A 19,691-nucleotide genomic window follows, 5' to 3' on the forward strand; every position below is an offset into this window, starting at 1 on the left:
TGTGTTTGGAAACAAGTGTTACATTTTAAAAGACAACTCTGAATATGTGAGAAAATTTAACTCAAAGGTTTTTGAAGCAATTTTTCTAGGATATTCATTAGAGAGAACTGCTTACAAGGTCTATGTAATTGATCAAAAGAAAATCATGGAAAGCACAGATGTGACTTTTGATGATGACAAGTGTCCAGGCTTGGAATGTCTTGATGAAAATGAAGTTGAAGCCCTTGCATTTGAAAATCTCAACATTAATAGTGATTCTGATGAAAAGGATGAAGGTAATGCACAACATATGATGAGTGAAGAGACTGCTGAACAGGAAAATCATGAAAATAAAAATTCATCTCATACACCTGAATTTGATAGCACAAACTCAAGGGGAGAAAGAGAAGAAGAATTTACCAGTCATACTAATAATGAAGAAAATGATGAAGGCACCAGTCAACAAACTCATACCAGAAAATGGGATATGAGTCACAATCAAAATGCAATAATTGGTGATCCTAATGCTGGTGTAAGGACTAGAAGTGCAACTACAAATGAGTGCCTATATGCATGCTTTCTGTCTCAAGTAGAGCCCAAGAAAATTGAAGAAGCTCTTATGGATCCTGATTGGATATCTTCCATACAAGAAGGCTTAATCAGTTTGAAAGAAATAAAGTTTGGGACTTAGTTCCTGACCTAAGAACATAAGTGTAATTGGAAAAAAATGGGTGTTCAGGAACAAGATGGATGAAAATGGCATAGTTACCACAAACAAGGCAAGGTTGGTTGCATAAGGCTACTCACAAGAAGAAGGAATTGATTATGATGAAACTTTTGCTCCAGTTGCAAGACTTGAAGCAATAAGGATTTTTCTAGTATTTGTCGAACATTCAAACTTCAAAGTGTATCAAATGGATGTCAAGAGTGTCTTCCTAAATGGTGAGTTGGAAGAAGAAGTTTATGTGCAACAGCCACCTGGCTTTGAAGATCCAGAATTTCCAAACTTTGTGTACAAACTACACAAGGCTCTATATGGGCTAAAGAAGGCACCTAGAGCTTGGTATGACACACTGACAGATTAACTACTTAAACATGGTTTCACTAGAGGAACAATAGATAAGGCACTCTTCTACAAGTTGCATGGTGGTGATATGATCCTAGTTCAGATTTATGTGGATGATATTATTTTTGGTTCTACTAATAAAAAGCTCGTTCAAAGATTCTCTAAGCTTATGCAGAGTGAATATGAAATGAGTATGATGGGGAAATTAAGTTACTTTTTTGGACTTCAAGTCAGTCAAATAAGTGATGGAATCTTCATCAGCCAGACTAAGTATGTTAAAGATTTATTTAAAAAGTTTGGTATGGTTGATTGTTCATCTGCATTTACACCTATGTCTACAGCAACAAAGTTGGATGAAGATAAAAAGGGCAAGAGTGTAGATATTACAAGGTATAGAGGAATGATTGGATCATTGCTTTACTTAACTGCAAGTAGACCAGACATCATGTTTGCACATGTCTGTGTGCAAGAATTCAAGCCAATCCAAAAGAATCACATTTGATGGTTGTGAAGAGAATTTTCAGATACTTGAAGGGGACTCCAAACTTAGGACTATGGTATCCTAAGGGAACTGGTTTTAAAGCCGTTGGATACACAGATGCAGATTTTGCTGGATGCAGGGTTGACAGAAAGAGTAATAGTGGAAGCTGTCAGTTTCTTGGGCAAAGACTTGTATCCTGGTATAGCAAGAAACAACAATCTGTGTCAACTTTCACAGCTGAAACTGAATACATAGCTACTGTAGGTTGTTGTGCTCAAGTGCTTTGGATTAGAAATCAGCTAATGGACTATGGCCTAGTGTTACACAAAATTCCAATTATGTGTGACAATACTAGTGCCATATATATTGTAGTTAATCCAGTTAATCACTCTAGGACAAAATACATTGATGTAAGGTACATTTTATTAGAGAACATGTTGCAAATGGTACCATTAAGCTCATTTTTGTTCCAACAGGAAAAATAATTAGCTGATATTTTTACTAAACATGTGGATGAAGCAACTTTCACTAGACTTGTAGGTGAAATTGGAATGTTTAATTCTTCATCCTAAGGCAAGAACTCAGCTAATGTGTTGCAGCAGATTAATTTCTAATAAATCAAAATTAATTTGATTTAATTAAAAATTAACTGAAATATGAATTATAAATATTTCAGAAATCTCTGCATATTTATTTTTCAAAATTCAAAACTCAGCTTGGAATTTTTCAAATTCTAAGAAAACTGTCTAACTGTTAATTTAAATCTTCAATATGTAAAATTAACACAAGACATAATCAAAGTGATCAAAAGTATATAGAGAACTGAGTTCTCGATAAGTCTAATTGACTTATCGACGAGTCATTTTAAGACTTCTCGAGTGAGTTATCGATAAGTCAATTTACTGACTTCTCGAGTGACTTCTCGATAAGTTTTATTATGACTTATCGATAAGTCATTATAGAATTCTCTATAAGTTTTAACTTACAGAATCCTCTACAAGCATTTTTTTAGACTTATGAAAACTCAAAACTGAAATAATTTAATTCAATAAATTATTTTAGTAAAATACTTTTGGCAAAATTATTCTGATTTTATTTTAGTTTATTCAAATAAAAATTGGAAATAATTCAGTCCATTTTTGGACAAACTGAGTATTTATTTGACATCTCGATAAGCTTATTTTTTAATTCTCTACAAGAATAAATAAAAATGACTTATCGATATGTTTTTCACTTATCAAAATGACTTCTCGATAGACTAATTCCAAACATCTATTTTTGAGTTCTCGACAAGTCATCTGCTTTTACTATAAATACCCTGACATCTCGATACACATATACTTACGCCTTCGAGAACTCCAAGTGACCTAGCTTTTTTCAATTCCAAACCGATTTCTCTCTCGTTTCAAACTCTTTCTCTCAAATTTTTCATACCCATTCACTCTTACTCGACAACAATGAAACTCAACAATGTTAGAGCTGTAATCCCAGAGAAAGGAACCAACTACATCGCTTTCACTGATACTAATCAAGCCCATGATAGTTTCAAGGAGTTTGTGAAATTCTTGTCTGAATCCTATCTTGCAGGTGCTTTAACTGCTAACCCGGTCTTGTACTTGGATCTTCTGCATGAGTTTTGGACAACAGTTGTGGTGAGAACTATTATGAATGAAAACCTTGTATCTTTGGTGATAACTTGTACAATTGGAGGCCAATAGATTGAGTTCAATGAGAAATCTTTTATGATAACTTGTATAATTGGAGGCCAACAGATTGAGTTCAATGAGCAAGATGTGAATGTAGCTTTGGGTCTTCCAACTACAAATCTAGTGGAGGTGCCAACACAGGATGAACTAGCTGAGTTCATGGATTTCATCAACTATGGTGGAAGAATCAACCAGTCAAGCTTGAACAGAACAAACCTAAGGAAGGAGTGGTCCTTTGAGTTTAATTCTATAGTAAGAGCCTTCACATGCAGGAAAACAGGATATGACAATATTTCAAGTATGGTGCAGAAGTTGTATTCTCATCAGCCCGCAACAGACACTTAAATGTTGGTCTATTGATCTGGAAGAACTTGCAACAAGGCTGACCATGCCCCAATCTGCTAGAGGTAAGGAAATTTTCTTTTCTAGATTTATTATGTCTACCTTAAATCATAAGGTATCAGACATACATTTGTTGAATGGTATAGACAACAGTAGAATAGATAATTGTAAGCAAGTATCCAAAATAATATTTGGTTCACTTAATACAAAGAATAAGATAAATGTGAGTCTGAAAATCACTCCATTCATGATGAAGAGGTTTAGGACTTATCCTTATCCTATGCCTGATATGAGATCAAATGCTCAAACTAGTACAGCTATGGTTCCTGAACCTGTAGAAGCTCAAATACAGGAAAACCAACAGGGACCTTCCCAAGCTGAAACCATTTTTTCAAAACCATTAGCAGCTTGGAAACCGACCACTTCATCATCTCAAAAGGATGAAGTGAGTAAAAAGAAGAGAAAGGAGATAACGCTAACAGTTATGAATGAGAGTGGTGAGGAACAAATGCAACCTGAGTCACCTTTGGTCAGAAAAACAAAGAAGGCTAAGAAAACTGAGTTGACCAATAAAACCACCTCTGTATCCTCCCAAAAGGATCCAGTTGTACAAATATGGCCAAAAAAGATTCTAAAAATATCCTCTCAACAGGGTGTTTCTATTGAAAATAGTATTCTTCCTGGTGCATCTTGTACAGAGTCTGCACAACCAACACTTGAATAAATCCAAGTGTATGGTAGAAGAAATAAGGATGGCACACACAAGGAGAGCGCATCCCTTGAAGCTCCCTTATCCATTTAGGGAGAGCTGCCAATACTCAGTCCTGAGCTTCACAATCTTATATCTAATATTTATTCTTCCTATACTGAAGCACTTGAATCAAATCCTCAAGTGTTGCTCCAATCAAGTGACTTGGTTTAAGAAACCTTGCTCACGACCCAGAAACCACAATTAGTTGGTGAGAGGCTACATGTTGGGATAGACCTTGATGACACCAACACAAACATGGGGGATTCATCAGTTTTTACTGAAGACCTTATGGAGATCACACATTCACCTTCATGTGCAAATCTGTCTTCACAGACTGTTAGGTTTGAGGGTATTACTCCTGGGGGGGGGCTATCTAAATCCTCTCCAATTCAATTGGAGGTTCCTGTTCCAGGAACAACTCCCCTCAAAACTCTAGCAGAAATTGCATTAGCAGTTTATGCTAGGAGTACAATTACCAATGATCCCATCATAGAGGAGGCAAGAATAGCACATTCAAGTGACAGTGTGGTGCAAGTCACACAAGGGTTTGAGACTGGTGTACATGACAGTAACCCAGTCAAATCCCCTCCAATTCAATTGGAGGTTCCCACTACATGTGGGGAACAATAACTTGTTATAACCACAGTACCTACTGTGAGTCAAACTGTGACTTCTGTCACATGTGGTTCTGATCCAAATCCACAACCTCTCAATCTCAACAACCACACATCATCTCCAACTGGCTACAGCAGGCTACACCTCAATCAGATCTTGAAAATTTCAGGGTGGATCAGCTAGCAGGACTTGCACAGATCTCTTAGCAACTCTTAACCTCAGATATGTCTAACCAGGATTACCAAGCCATAATGTTCTCCTATCAAACAGATGTCCAAGAGTAACAAGATAAAATTGTTAATGAAGATGAACAGGATGGCAACTGTGATGCTTGGATGAACAGGGACTATAATATGGAGATTGAGGGTTTTTAGCTAAGTTCAGGGAAGATTATTTAACTATTTTGGGAAGCAATACAAAAACCCTGACTCCTGGTAAAGTTTATGATGCAATCAATGAAGTTTCCAAGGCTCAACTCAAAGCTTTCCATCTCTTTGAAAAAGCATTAGAACTCAAGTTGGTTAGTCATGAAGACAAACTAAGGAAACTAGTAAAATAAAAGATGGATGAGATCATACCTTCACAAGTCAAGATCACCTCAAAGTTAAAACATTTTACTGATCAAATGGCAAAGATGGATCTAACTTCTATTGTAAAAGATGTCAAAAATCTCAGACAGCCTTTCATTGCTCTTCATGAAGTGGTCCAACAATAAATCAACAATTCAAATGACACAAAGATCAAGTTGGACCAACTTCACCAGACCAGATATGAGCCTTCTGCATTGCTTATAGATGGTATCAAACAGGTTGTGGAAGCAACTTTTGGCTCTTCTATATCTACAAGCTCTCTTCAACCTGTCTCAACATCTACAAATCTTCAAATCCAATCTCTTCAACAACAAGTCTCAACCTTGCAGTCTTCAAATGACCAGCTCACAGCTCAAGTGCATGCTCTCACTACACTGGTGAAGAGTCAACAAGCTAATATTCAAGCATTGGTGGACTCCCACAAGCATTTACAAATGCAAAATTTTATTGCTTTGGGAGCCATCATGGGTAAACTCAATGTACCATTGCCTACACTTCCTGAAGCTGTGAGGCCTGAAATTCCTACTCCACTTCTCATGCCTACCAATAAGACTAAGGGAGAGATAGAGGCGAGACCGTTAAGATCATCATCTACTCAAATTGTCCAAGCTGCTGAAAAGAGCAAAACTCAAGAAGTTGATATTGGAATGGAGAGGATTATTAGAGCAGCTGAGGGACCTAGTCTGAGCAGGGAATTTGATGAATTGCTCAAGGCTCTCAGGGCTTCTCTCAATAACAATATCTTCACCTACAAAAAGGCCTTGAACAGGACAATAAACTTCATAAGGGTGGTCTTAGTGACTAAGGACAATTTTCAGGAGAAAAGAATTGTGATAAACATAAATGACTCAGGGGTAGACAGGTGTATGCAGGTGTCCCTTAATTATCTTATCTCTAGAAGGGCATCTGAGTTGGACATCCTGATAAACAAAGTCAAGAGGGTGATTCCCGAGGACACTCAATTGCTAAATGAATTGAAAAATGCTCAAGTGGCTGCTTTTCCTGAAGCATATCTGCAACCAAGCAAAGGAGTAGCATACATATGTCCTACCACCAAACACTGTAAACACTTTCAGATCCCTAAGCAATGTGTCATGGCCAACAAAAGGCTAATCATGATTCTGGAAACTGAGTTGAAAGTCAAGAAAACCAAGACTGCTGAAGATGAAGAAATGATTAAGTTGTTGAAGAGATATCTAAGAAATCCAGAAGCCAACTTGCCTAAAACTCAAATCAATAAGGATAACTTGGATGATGATGAGTAGGAGAAAGATGATTAAAAACCTTCTGGCTCAAATTCAAGTCAATCCTCTAAGGCAGCTGGAAGCAAAAATGAAAAGAAGAAGGATGATGAGAAGAAGAAAGGGGATGAGAGAAGAAGGAAGAAAAAGGAAGATGGATCAGGACCACACCAACAAACCCTAAAAATCCAAATTAACCAAGCTCAACCCTCTATGCCAACAAACTCAAACATCAAACCACATAAAACCTCTAAGCCTAAATTCCTATATAAACAAATTGTTAACACCTTTCTAAAAATATCAATCACCTCTAGCCAAACATCTCTCAATAAAATCACAAACCTACCTTCGGTAAAGCCATCACTCAGAGTCAACTACAAGTCTGTTGGGAGGAAACCAAAGAAAGCCAAGCATACTGAAAAAGTGCAAGTTACTAAAAGAGTCATCTGGAACTATTTCAAGCAAAGTGATTTTCTACCTCTAAATTGGTGCATCTCAGATGAAGATTATTTTCAACAACTAGCTGAGGAAATAGTTAGAGTCTGGGTTGTAACCCTAAGGCAAGTAAGAATCTACTATGAAGATGGGTCCTTCATATTTCTTGGCAGCAGCTTAATGGACACTTTCTCTCTCACGGAAAATAAAAGAGTGATAAGTCTACTAAAGGACAAGAACACTGCTACAAGAGCATGGAGATTTGTTTTGGCTGAATGGTTGATTACAAGGGAGGAAAGAAGAGTCAGGAATAAAGCTGAATATGAGGAGAAGAAGAGGAAGTATGATGAGGAGATTGAAATGTATATCAAAAGATCAGAAGAACTCAAAGCAAAAGGGATGAGCAGAATCTCCAAAGATGGAAGATTTCTAAATGTAAAAGCTGACTCATTCTCAAAGTTTAGGATTGAGATGTTAGATGGTTATCCAAAGCAAGACAGGCCCAAACTTGTGAAAGCCCCAACAAGGACACCAATCATAGAGGAACTTGAAATTCTTGTATATCTAAAGGACCTCATTAGGCAAGAATCAAAACTTTCGGTCTTTGTCTGATGCATGTAACTATTCAAACTCAAAGAAATCACCTAATGTATAAATGTTGTGATTGTGTCAATTTTTATGTATTAGTCTTATTTTCCATTGTAGTTTGGGGTTAGTCTTTTAAAAGGCATGAATTTGTGATAAGCAATCTTCTCACAAATTGAGGGAGATTGTTGTACAAGACATGCCTGTACAATAACAAAACCAAGTCAAATTGACAAATCTAAGTAAGTTGTATTGTAATATAAGTTTGTATTTTGTATTGTTCCACTTAAGCCTGTAAAAATATTCAATGGCAGACTGGAGTCTTTTTCTATAAACAGTATCAAGCCTAAGAATTCTATCTAGAAGAAGATCAAAAAGATCATGCCTCAAAAGAATTATGAAGAAGTTTGGAGTTGAATAAATCTGTTTTGGGAAAAATATTTTAAGTCAAGATCTTTACAAGTCACAGATTAAGTGTTATAGAGAAGTCATTCGAGAACTCCAGAATGACTTATCGAGAAGTCGAGAAAACTACTAGAGAACTCAGAGATATCGACAAGCCAAATTCTCTTATAGAGAACTCAGAGACTTCAATAAGTCAAAACAACTATGGAGTAATGAGAGACCTCGATAAGCCATTATACTTATCGAGATATCAAGTTCTCTATATGCCAAACTGGAGATCTCGAGGTAAAACTCAAAGTACAAAGTGTAGACCAGTTCAATATCCAAGATTATCAATCAACAAACAATCTAATCAAGTACGATTGACAAGTCTACAAAAGCAGCTTGAAGAATGCAAGATCAAAGGCCGGGATTAATTGACAAAGTAAAGTCACATGCGTGCAAGATTAGCAAAGATACACTAAGCCAGAAATAAAAAGATTTGATTATCTAAAAATAGGGTTTAGTACATGCTGTTGCATGTTGTGTAGTAACCAGTGTTTACTGTTCTATAAAGTAAACACTGGATGCTTTGTTAGAAGTAACAATTTAGATCAGAAAAATCGTGTAATCTCTTAAGGAAGAAGCTAGACTCTTTATCAACAAAGAGCCTATAAATTTTGTAGCAAAACATTCTTAATTTTAATATAAAATTAAGTGAGTTTTGAAAGATTTGTGTTCACTGTTTTATTTGTTTAAATTCAGTACTAACACATTTTACTACAAGATTTTAATTTACTTTGTTCACCATTAAAAACACCTCAAGAAAAGCAGAAAAATACTAACACACGTTCTTTAAAGATACTATATTTAGATTCTCTAAATATAGTATCTTTAGAGAATTGAACCTCTGTACGAAACAAGATTTAATATTAAAATATTTATACAAAATATTAAATTAAAACTTATAAAGAATTGAATTTGATGAGAATGTATAATAAATTTTAATTATTAAATTATTTAGTTAAATAGAATTGAACTCGTGTATAATTAAATATTTTTACTATAGAGTTATAGTTGCTAGGTAGTTTCATTTGTTATAGAAATCTAACGGGTCAGTTTTAACTTTATTACTACAAATAGGAATTTTTTTTTCAAACGAATTGCAATATTATTATATGAACCAAACATATTTGTTCTTTTAGATAATTTAATATTACTTAATATTATTTGATAAATATTGTTTTCGATATAGTTTATTTATTATTCCTTAACTATTGATAAATTTTGTTTTTAAATTAAAAGTAAACATATTTTATTTAATTTAATTTATAATTACTTAATAAAACTAAATACAACTTATAAATTTGTTGGTACTGAAAAAGATTAATGTAAAAATAAATAGATGCAGGAATGGATACTTACAAATATAATCATTAAATTAATAGTCTTCAGTTTAAAAGTAAATAAACATCAATAAAATCATTAATGAATGCTTAAATATTGCTAAAAATGTTTTTCAATTTTGAAAGTTAATTGACTCTGAGATGCACACTAACTAATAAAAGAAAAGCCTATAGGCCCGTTATTGTAACAAAAAAAGGAACAAAATCTATAGAATGTAAAAGGTTAATTGGTGTTAAGAGTGGGATTGAATATAACAAAATTTTAAATATAATTATATAATTATCAGTGGGTATCAAAATTTAATATTTTGATATTTTAAATTAATTATGAATGACGACTAAATTGCAATTAGCAAAGAACAAAAAAGGATAAAACCGTAGAGAACAACAAAGTACGTATCTCCCACGCAAATCACACATATATATTTATACGACCACAACACCCACTCTTTGAATTCATCAAACAAAACCAAGCAAACCCAGAAGAAAGCACAAGCGTCCGATCATGCCGAAGAACAAAGGAAAAGGAGGCAAGAACCGCAAGCGCGGCAAGAACGAAGCCGACGACGAGAAACGCGAGCTGATCTTCAAAGAAGACGGCCAAGAATACGCCACGTGTATTGACGGGGCCAAACGGCTCTGTCATATACGTGGAAAGATGCACAAAAAGGTGTGGATTGCTGCTGGTGATATTATTCTCGTTGGTTTACGTGATTATCAGGATGACAAGGCGGATGTGATATTGAAATATATGCCTGATGAGGCTAGGTTGTTGAAGGCGTATGGTGAGTTACCCGAGAATACGAGGCTTAATGAGGGGATTGCTGGTGGACTTGATGAGGAGGATGAGAATGCGGTTGATGATTATATTGAGTTTGAAGACGAGGATATTGATAAGATTTAGGTTTATTTCGTGTTGATTGATTGTGTTACTGATAATTCGGTAAGTCAAACTATGATTTTGATTTGTATTACTTGACTGTTTTGGAGTTGCATATGCTGTAGAGTTTGAGGATGGAGGTTTTAATTTTGTTTTGGTGTTTATAATTAATTACATTACTTGACTTGAACGGGGACAATTGGATTGTTTGTTTATAATTAATTTGATGATATTGTTGTTTGAAAATTCATTCACTAGTTCTAACTTCTGAGAAATGAAACCCGGATTTCATTCACCAGTTATATGAAATAAAAGACGGATTTATTGTGGATAAATTGTCGTATCATTCTTTGATTTGTAACTGTCAAGTGGTCTTAGGTATTTCGGAGAAAGCTGATTCAGAGTTTGATTGAAATAAGACTCAACTACTTTTGTTGCTAATCTCCTCTCACATACATGATTCATGATTCCCTGATTCACCCTTCATCTTAATTCTAATCCGTTGCTTTGGAGCATGTCACTTCTCAGTTTTCCTCAGTTTAAAAACCCTCCCTCACCAGAGGCCTCGTTCTGTAATTGCTAAGATCAAGTTAACAGTGAGACTCGGGTTTGTACATGAGTGCACAATCATCGCTTACTCTACCAAAAAATCAAGGCGTTGTTACCATGCCTTCTTACATCTGTTACACAATATTCCATTTAAGATATGCCTGCGTTTAATAAATGCAAGGTTAAAGGGTTATGACTTATGTTTCCAGATATACTTTGGTTTAGTTTATGTATGTTTTGGTGACCGGTATTTACGATAGCGGGACTGTGTACCCAATGTCATCAGGTAGCTCACATCATGTTATTATGGTTTTCAGATCCGACTCAGTTTTTTCATGGTTTGTATGTTTTAAAACAATTGTCTGTTTTAATACTATTCAAGATTTATAAGACAAATTGGTAAACCTAATTTAATTACCTAAAAGCTCATCAGTTACGCACCCTTGGGTAAAAATGTTAGTGCAAATGGGACTTAAAAAACTGGAGTCTAGGCTAGGCTTCACCTCACTTCTTGGTTAATCCTATACTATAATCATCTTGTTGGTGCAGAGTACTTTAAAACTGAGAGCAACTGTTTTTTCCCATTTTGTTTACTGATGCTGTTGCTTGCTACGTATAATGTATCCAAGGCTCAAAGCTATGCTGAAATTATTTTGTTAAGGAAAAGTAGGCGATTAAAAACTAAAAAGTGCCCCTTCATGTGAGTGATGATCTGAGCTTTTCTACGAAATACATGGGATCAAATACAGGTTCTTTCTCAAGCCCTGTCGTTACCTAGCTTGATTGTCAGCAGGCACCGGGCTGCTTGGGGCAGGGAAGCAGGGAGCGCTGGGGCAACAGGGAACCTAGGAAAAAAATTCCACCCCCGACAACTTAAGAACAAGTAACAAGCAATGCATCAAACACCAACATCACAAATTTAAAAGAAAAACAACCAGAGCATCAAACAGCCTGACCCAAGCAGGTCAAATTTATCAGTCACCTTCTCTAGCACACCAAGCTGTCCCAAAATTGGCAGAATCCATTACTGTATATTTTTCAATTTACCCAACAAAAAAAACCAGCTTCATCACAATCTGCAAAGACAAAATCTATAGGGTTACGGTGGCAACAATGTGTATGTAGTACACATCTGTCTGATCCAATTTGCTCCCAAAGGTAGTCAGGAATTGTGAGCTTAGTTAGCAATTTACATGTACTAGTCTATTCCCAGCTAACTGTTAGCAAGTAGAGTAATTGCAACACTTCACAAACAGGTACATGATAAGTCAGTGCTAATAACTCAGAAAAATTGTTCTGCAAAGAGAGATACAGATGGTCAGGTGGTCAAACATAAATAGATGAAAAATACTACAAGGAAACAATGTACAACGTCACTGTCGTATGGTGAGCTCAGCTCTAAGATGAAGAACACCATTGATAAAGTATTGACTGTCATCAGCAATGAAATCAGTCCATGGAATACCAAATAAGTTCCGGTAGCCCACTGCCTTGCCCCCTGTAAAAGTGTAGTTACCCTTGTATTTGCTGGTATACTCCTCTGCTGCCTTCGACCTTGCTGCAAATTCATATTCCACTGGAAAACTGACGGACCCTTTCTCTTGCATTCCCAAAAACAGCCCAAAGCAGTGGAAAGAGCTCTGCTGATCAAGATTGCAATGTGCAGAAAGGAAAAAACCTTGACCACCCAAGTGGAAGACTTGTGAATAAACTCTCCCCGATGGGAACAAATTTCCACACTCCTCACGCTTCAGATCCAAGTAGACCACACACTGCTGCCGTGGAAGTTCAAACTCAATCACCTTGATAGGCCGATACTTGTAGGCCCTTTCCACATAACGTCGATTTGAATTGAGGGACTCCTCTGCAGCTAAGATTCTTTGACGATGTGGTGCCTCAGCTTTAAAAAAGAGGGCCTCTAGTACAATCTTGGAGGCAAGATCGTGATCAAAATCAATGCAGGTCAAAATCTTTTTAAGCTTCCGGCAACTCATGAAAGGAAAGCGGATTAAACGACTAAGTCGAGACCCCAAGATTTCCTGTCGCTCCTCAAGTTCTGAATAGTGAGCCCTGGACCACTTTAGTATCATATCATACACTAAATCCTCAGATGCAACCTGTAGTTCGTCTGACGAAAAAATTGCTTCCATGCCAGCAAGAGGTAGGCGCATGACTTCATCTGTAAACCTGAACAATTGCAGGATAGTTTATTGTTAACATACAAGGTGTTTAAGTTGTAATTGGTATACGGAAAAATTGTAAATGAATTTCAAACGCAACTTCAACTCATTGGTATCGTTGAAAACTTAACCAATAGTAAAGGGAAAACTGCTAATGCAATACAAACCAGATACCTCCAAGAATCCGCCAAAAAAATGGTATACACTACAGAGGCATTATATATATATATATATAGGGGGCTACTCTAATAGAAACCAATTTTAGAATAGAAACCAAATATTTTTATTTAAATTACTTCGAAATATATCATATACGGTATGCAAATCGATTGTTGAGAGATGTAGAAAAATACAGTGAAATCGGATTTAAAAAAAAATTACGGTTTGACGGGAAAATCAAATTAAAAACGGAGGGGAAAAGCTAAAATTGGGTGTGGGAGGGTGCACATTAGTTGGGTGTGGTGCTTTTAGGGGGGACCATTAGATTAGATTGATCTAATGGCTTAAATTAGTTTCTAGTTTCTATTTTAATTTTAGTTTCTATTTGATCATATGCCTATATATATATATATATATATATATAATATGTGTGTTTGTGCAACAGTCAGGAGGCGACTGAATGTTGCACACAATTTGAAAGGACATGTAACAATCCCCCCCAACACTTACAAAATATTATAATGAATATAAAATTTTCATTTTATCAAAAAATATTTTGGGTACTAATTTGTGCTTACTTGGATACATCTCTGTAACGAACAGCCAGAAACTGCTTTGCAGCGTCTGTTAATGGCTGAACAGCTCCAGCCATTAGGACGCTAGAAGGAAGCTCTAGATATAACAATGCAGAGTCAGGCGTCATCGGCAAGTTTCGTAACAAACGGCTGCAATACCTCATGCATGAAGCTACTTCAAATTTGTCAGCAGCCATCAGGACATCCAGTAAAGCAGGAGCAGTTGTAACTTTTAAGGTGTTGCTATACATATAATTTAGGAGGTCCATAAGAGCAGCTTCCTCTGTTCAAATGAAAGAAGGGGTATTGATGTAAGTTGTTTTATGATAAAGATCTCTAAAACACAATTTAAGTTCCAAAGGTACAACGACAAATATAATCAGGTAACACACATCTAGTTTTACTAAAATGAGATCAGATTGTTCCGTTGCAAAGACTGTTTACTTGACAGATTACCGTATTTGTGAGTGATCAATGTAGCAACAATGACCTGGAAAATGTTGAACTATGACCTTACACATATTTATCTAGTTTCGCCTTGTTTACACCCCTATTCAAAGGAAGCAGTCAAGACTCTTGTTTATACAGAAAACAATAAAGGCAAATGCTAAAATATGGGACAGAAATACATAGTAATCTTGAGTTCCAAACCTACCATAAGCATTTATTCGGAGAGTCACATTTCGCTGCTCTGACTCCCTCATCCCATTAGAGAACAGCTACACATTGAACATAACAAAGTTGTCAATTCGTCATTTACAATCTGACAAGGCTAGGGGCTAACAAAAAGTCAAATTCAACTTTAAAAACTGCAAAACAAGTAACAGAAAAAATTTTAGAAAGACTTACTTTGTAGAAAAATGGACTTTTTGCTGCTAGAATTGGTGAGCTTATATGCAGAGTTATAGTTCTTAATACTGTAGTACATTCCATGCTCCAGCTTGAATCATTGCAATTTGCAGCCTCATTTTCTACAAAAACAACAATGCAGTTAATTTATATAAAAAACGTAATAAAAGGATACTACATGATGATATAGTGCGAAGATATAATTAATCCATAAAATTTAGGTAAGGAACAATTGTGAAATTTAAAATATATATTTGAGGGAACTAATCAAAAAAATAAAATAGTGTATGCAAATTTTCCTCCAAAATGCACAAGTTACCTATTGAATCTAGTTATCTCAAAAATATCAATCTCTCAATCAACTAGAAGTTATGTAATTGATAACAAATTGTATAGAAGCAAGAACAAAGGTTTCCGCAAATTCCAAGTCTAGTTTAAGGACTATAATATATACTGAAGTGTGCAACCAATGAAGGCTGCTAGTTACTATAGCATTCTCCTTTTATACAATTTACGGTTGCTGATCTTATAGTAAATAAACTACATTGACTTTTTGGGGAAGAGGGGGGAGGGGTGTTGGGGATACCACTGTTACTCAAATTGATTAAAATATAAAAGAGCAATAGTTCTAATTGATTAAAATCACAGGTATCGTAAGTTACTCAACACACTGTGGATCAGATACAGAGGTGTGGAACTACACCACCTGCCGTGTTTCTGTATGCAGAGAAGGGGTTTGTGATTAGGTACAGCAGTGGCATATTAATTTTGAAGTTTTGTTTCTATATATACTTTCAAATAATAATTCTGATATAACTAATATCATAATGTTACAACCAAATATCATTTTTTATGCAGTTGAGGATGAATGATAGGGGAGGCAGGGAATAATTAGGGTTTAGGGGGGTTTCACAGAAAACTCTCGCAAGAGAATACTCAATATCAAAATCCAATCATAATAATCTGATGAATTACAATAAAAAAGTCCTAAATATAATAAACTACTTTCCTTAACAAACTCAAATCCTAATTAGCTAATATCCTATATTAAAAGATAATAAATACTATATAACTAATTGGGCCTCCAAAGCCTATTATATTGTTGCCAAATACTCTCTTTGGGTTTATTGACCCATTGTCCTACATCAACTCTCCTCTGCTGAAAAGAACTCGACTCCGTCGAGTTAATAAAATCACAAGAAGAACGATACAGCACCAAAGAACCTTGCATAAGTGGTACATGAGAAAAATCACCCGTAAGAGTATATCGACGACCACCCTTAACAACCATATAAGTGTTAGCACGTGTGATATGATGAGCATCTCGATCAACAAGCCATGGACGTCCTAAAATGACATCACAAAGCTTCAACGGAAGAACGTCACACATCACTGTATCATTAAATCTCCCAATTGAAAATGTCACCAAACACCTTTCCCGAACGCGCAACTTTGTATCATAGATCCATGTTATATCGTAAGGTTCAGGATGCAATTCCACCTTTAAACCCAACCTACAAATTGCCTCCTTAGATATAACATTAGTACACCTTCCAGTATCAATGATAAGAGAACACAACTTACGAGCACATGTAACTCTAGTTTGAAAGATTTGTTGGCATCGTAGGTGGAGATTACTCGCACCCTCTTCTTGAATAACTCCAAGATTTACTGCCTTCTCTAAATGATCTTCGGCCTCTAAATCTTCTTTAGTCGTCTCAACATATAAATCATCATAATTTTCTTTTTCCATCACATTGACTCTTTTCGAAGTGTTCATTTTAGGAGAAGGGCACTCGAAAGTTTTATGCCCAATTCCTTGACAATTAAAGCATCTACTAGTGTTACTACCTTGTGATGAGACTGGAGCGAGGTTAACTTTGCTATTAACTGTTTGTTGGCCTTGAATGGAATCTGGAATAACATATTCATTCCTCAACGAGCTAGAGAATGAACTCCTCCCGATGCTCCTCTTCAAATCATCCTCAACATAGTGTGCAATCTGAATAGCATCCTTCAAAAGAAAGCATCTACTACCAGCTACTTTAACTGAAATATCATGATTTAAGCCTCGACGATACAAAGAAATTAGAACATCTTCATCCCAAGGAAATTCAGATTGTGCTGCCAAACTATAGAATTGTCGAGTGTAATCTGCTACGGTCTTACTTCCTTGCACAAGTTCAGTGAACTGAAGTGAAGCACGTTGTTTATAATCTGCAAGCTTAAACTGACGAACCAAAGCACCTCTCATGTCTTCCCATCTTGCCACATGATGATACCCAGATCTTTGATGTTGCTCCCACCAAATACGAGCAATTCCTCTCAATTTCGCAGCAATGAAAACAACCTTCTTATCCTCGGCAAGATTATACCATTGAAAAAAATTATCAACACTATGTAGCCAATCTAGGAATACATCTGGTTCTTGATCCCCACGAAACTCAGCAACTTCAAGTTTCACTGTATTAATTCTCTGTTCAGGAACATTAGGTTTAGGTTGAGGCTGTACACCAAGGCGGTCCCTGATTAGTTTGAACGTCGCTTGTACATCTTGCACTTGCAAATTCAGACCTGCAACTGTTTCCTCGAGATTCTGTAATCTCGTATTGTTTTCCTCGATATGCGCATCAAGACGGTTGTTTACTTCTCCGGCGTTAACCATTGTGTAACCGTAAACTTAAGTGCTGACTAGCAGTTTTCAGAAAGTTCAGAACTGTTATGAAATTCTGAAAAAGTCCAGGGGCTGTTCTGGAGTCCTCTCGAAGATTGCGGACAATTTTGTGATATTCTAGAAGGGCAGAAACGGTTCTAGAATTGGATATAATACACGCTAATATACGTCTATGTATATGTATGTATATACGATCCTTTGACAGATTTTCTCTGGCTTTCTTCTAGTCTGCTTGCTTCACAATAGGATGGATGGTGTTGGTTTACTGCTTTGTGTATGCTGGAAGGTGTTTGATTAAAATTCTAAAAGAGACACGTATATATATGGGTTATAATATACGTATTTACTGGTGTGGCTAGGGTTTGCAGATGAATGAAGGTTGGTTTCAGGTTTATGGGTTTGATTAGGCGACGGAAGAGGGATAAATTGGCTCTGATACCACTTTGATAGGGGAGGCACGGAATAATTAGGGTTTAGGGGGGTTTCACAGAAAACTCTCGCAAGAGATCACTCAATATCAAAATCCAATCATAATAATCTGATGAATTAAAATAAAAAAGTCCTATATATAATAAACTAGTTTCCTAAACAAACTCAAATCCTAATTAGCTAATTTCCTATTTTAAAAGATAATAAATACTATATAACTAATTGGGCCTCCAAAGCCTATTTATATTGTTGCCAAATACTCTCTTTGGGCTTATTGACCCATTGTCCTACATCAATGAAACCCAGTGAAAAAGGAAAGAAATACAAGAACTAGAAAACAAAATCACTTTATGAACTTTTCGTTCCTTGTATTTTCAATGTGTAGTAAATTAGTGATAAACTCAGACTTCAATATTTCTTTTAACAGCTCATATGGAAATAGTAAATTAACCTAATATAGCTGAACATATAGTAAATGTGAAATATTTCCTAAACCTGATTTTGCTTCTTCAACCATCGCAACTCCATCCTCGTCCTCATTTTCACAGCCAAATCCATCCTCAGTATCCGGCTGGTTACAATCAACTATTTGCTCTTCCTCAATAACATCAATGTCAACTGCTGTAAAAAGCAACATCACATTCTATTAGACATACGCCACAGTGTATCACTATAAAATATACTAATAATAAAGCATAAAAACACTCCAGTCTCACAAATACATATTCTGATAAAAAACAAACCAAAAGTTACATACATGCCGAACATCCACACAAGACACTACCACATAATCACAATATACAGCAAACACAAAACTCTACAGCATATACTGGCACACAAAAGTCTATAATTTGCAACCGACGATGACCGTGGCTAATTCATAAGCCCAACTAATAAAATCACCGTCAATTAACATAAGCTATACCTCCCCCATTTTTCCGAAAATCATATTACACAAATGAATCCATCACATTACACACATACTTATACCGAATAATTTTACCTACCATCAAAATTTACCACTTCCGATCCACATTTTAGCTGCAATTCAAACAGACCAGGTGCAAACATAACTAAACCCTAAACAACAACAATAGATACAAACTATACATACAAAAATACACACACGTATAAAAATGAAAAAAAACTAACCATCATCTTTCTTAACAACATCTTCTCGCCTCCGCTTACGATGCCTAGCCCAATCGGAGAGACTCTGAGACACGTCATAACCGGAAAAACTCTCCGGCGAATTATCGTCGGCGAGAATCTCGATCCGGAGAGTCCGGTCGGAGAAGTTACTGTCGTTAAACGCGAATCCGAAATCGGCGTCACGTGAAACGACGTCGTTGGAGCAGTCGGAGTCCATAGTTGAAGTCGGAGGAGGATCGAATAGGTCCGAACCCAAATTCTTCATCTCTAGGATTTCCCCAATTTGAAACCCTAGAAATGAGATATATAATAGGGATTATATATGTGAATTTGGGGGATTTTGTTTTGTCTTGGGAGTTGTAAAATGAGAACAGATTTTAGAAATGAAATAGGAGTAATAAATATGTATTGCACTTTCTATTTATGGACCGCTCTTGGATAAGTTCTACTATCTTTTTTTATTTTCATTCATTTATAATGCAAACTGCTGATTCAAATTGTTAAAAGTTTATGTAGATGGTGAAAAGTGCCTTTAAGCACGTAATTAGGGAGTTATATAAGTATACAATATATTCTAATATATTTTTAAAGGTGAGTATAAAGACATTTTTGATAAGCATGGAGATGATGTGAGTTCAAATTTTTTGTCATGATAAAGAAAAT

General features: G+C 35.8%; 2 protein-coding genes across 3 annotated transcripts; one reads left to right on the plus strand and one right to left on the minus strand.

The window, feature by feature from the left end:
• Window positions 1-9,975: 9,975 nt before the first annotated feature.
• LOC141660065 (eukaryotic translation initiation factor 1A-like) lies at window positions 9,976-10,660 on the plus strand. The gene has a single exon (XM_074467025.1). It carries the CDS (start codon window positions 10,087-10,089, stop codon window positions 10,483-10,485), a length of 399 nt encoding a protein of 132 aa, XP_074323126.1. The 5' UTR covers window positions 9,976-10,086; the 3' UTR covers window positions 10,486-10,660.
• A 1,607-nt stretch (window positions 10,661-12,267) lies between these two features.
• On the minus strand, window positions 12,268-19,439 carry LOC141724047 (BTB/POZ domain-containing protein POB1-like). 2 transcript variants are annotated; one of them, XM_074526035.1, is made up of 6 exons: window positions 19,029-19,439; window positions 18,372-18,494; window positions 14,774-14,895; window positions 14,580-14,643; window positions 13,928-14,207; window positions 12,268-13,197 (listed from the first exon to the last, which is right to left on the minus strand). In XM_074526035.1, the coding sequence occupies exons 1-6, from the start codon at window positions 19,291-19,293 to the stop codon at window positions 12,384-12,386; spliced, it is 1,668 nt and encodes a 555-aa protein (XP_074382136.1). In that variant the 5' UTR covers window positions 19,294-19,439; the 3' UTR covers window positions 12,268-12,383. The 2 variants fall into 2 exon arrangements, with proteins under 2 accessions (XP_074382136.1, XP_074382135.1); XM_074526034.1 differs by having other exon boundaries at window positions 18,372-18,497; window positions 19,029-19,436.
• Window positions 19,440-19,691: the final 252 nt, after the last annotated feature.

Source organism: Apium graveolens, chromosome 5 (genome assembly GCF_009905375.1).
Source record: "Apium graveolens cultivar Ventura chromosome 5, ASM990537v1, whole genome shotgun sequence".
Classification (NCBI taxonomy): domain Eukaryota; kingdom Viridiplantae; phylum Streptophyta; class Magnoliopsida; order Apiales; family Apiaceae; genus Apium; species Apium graveolens.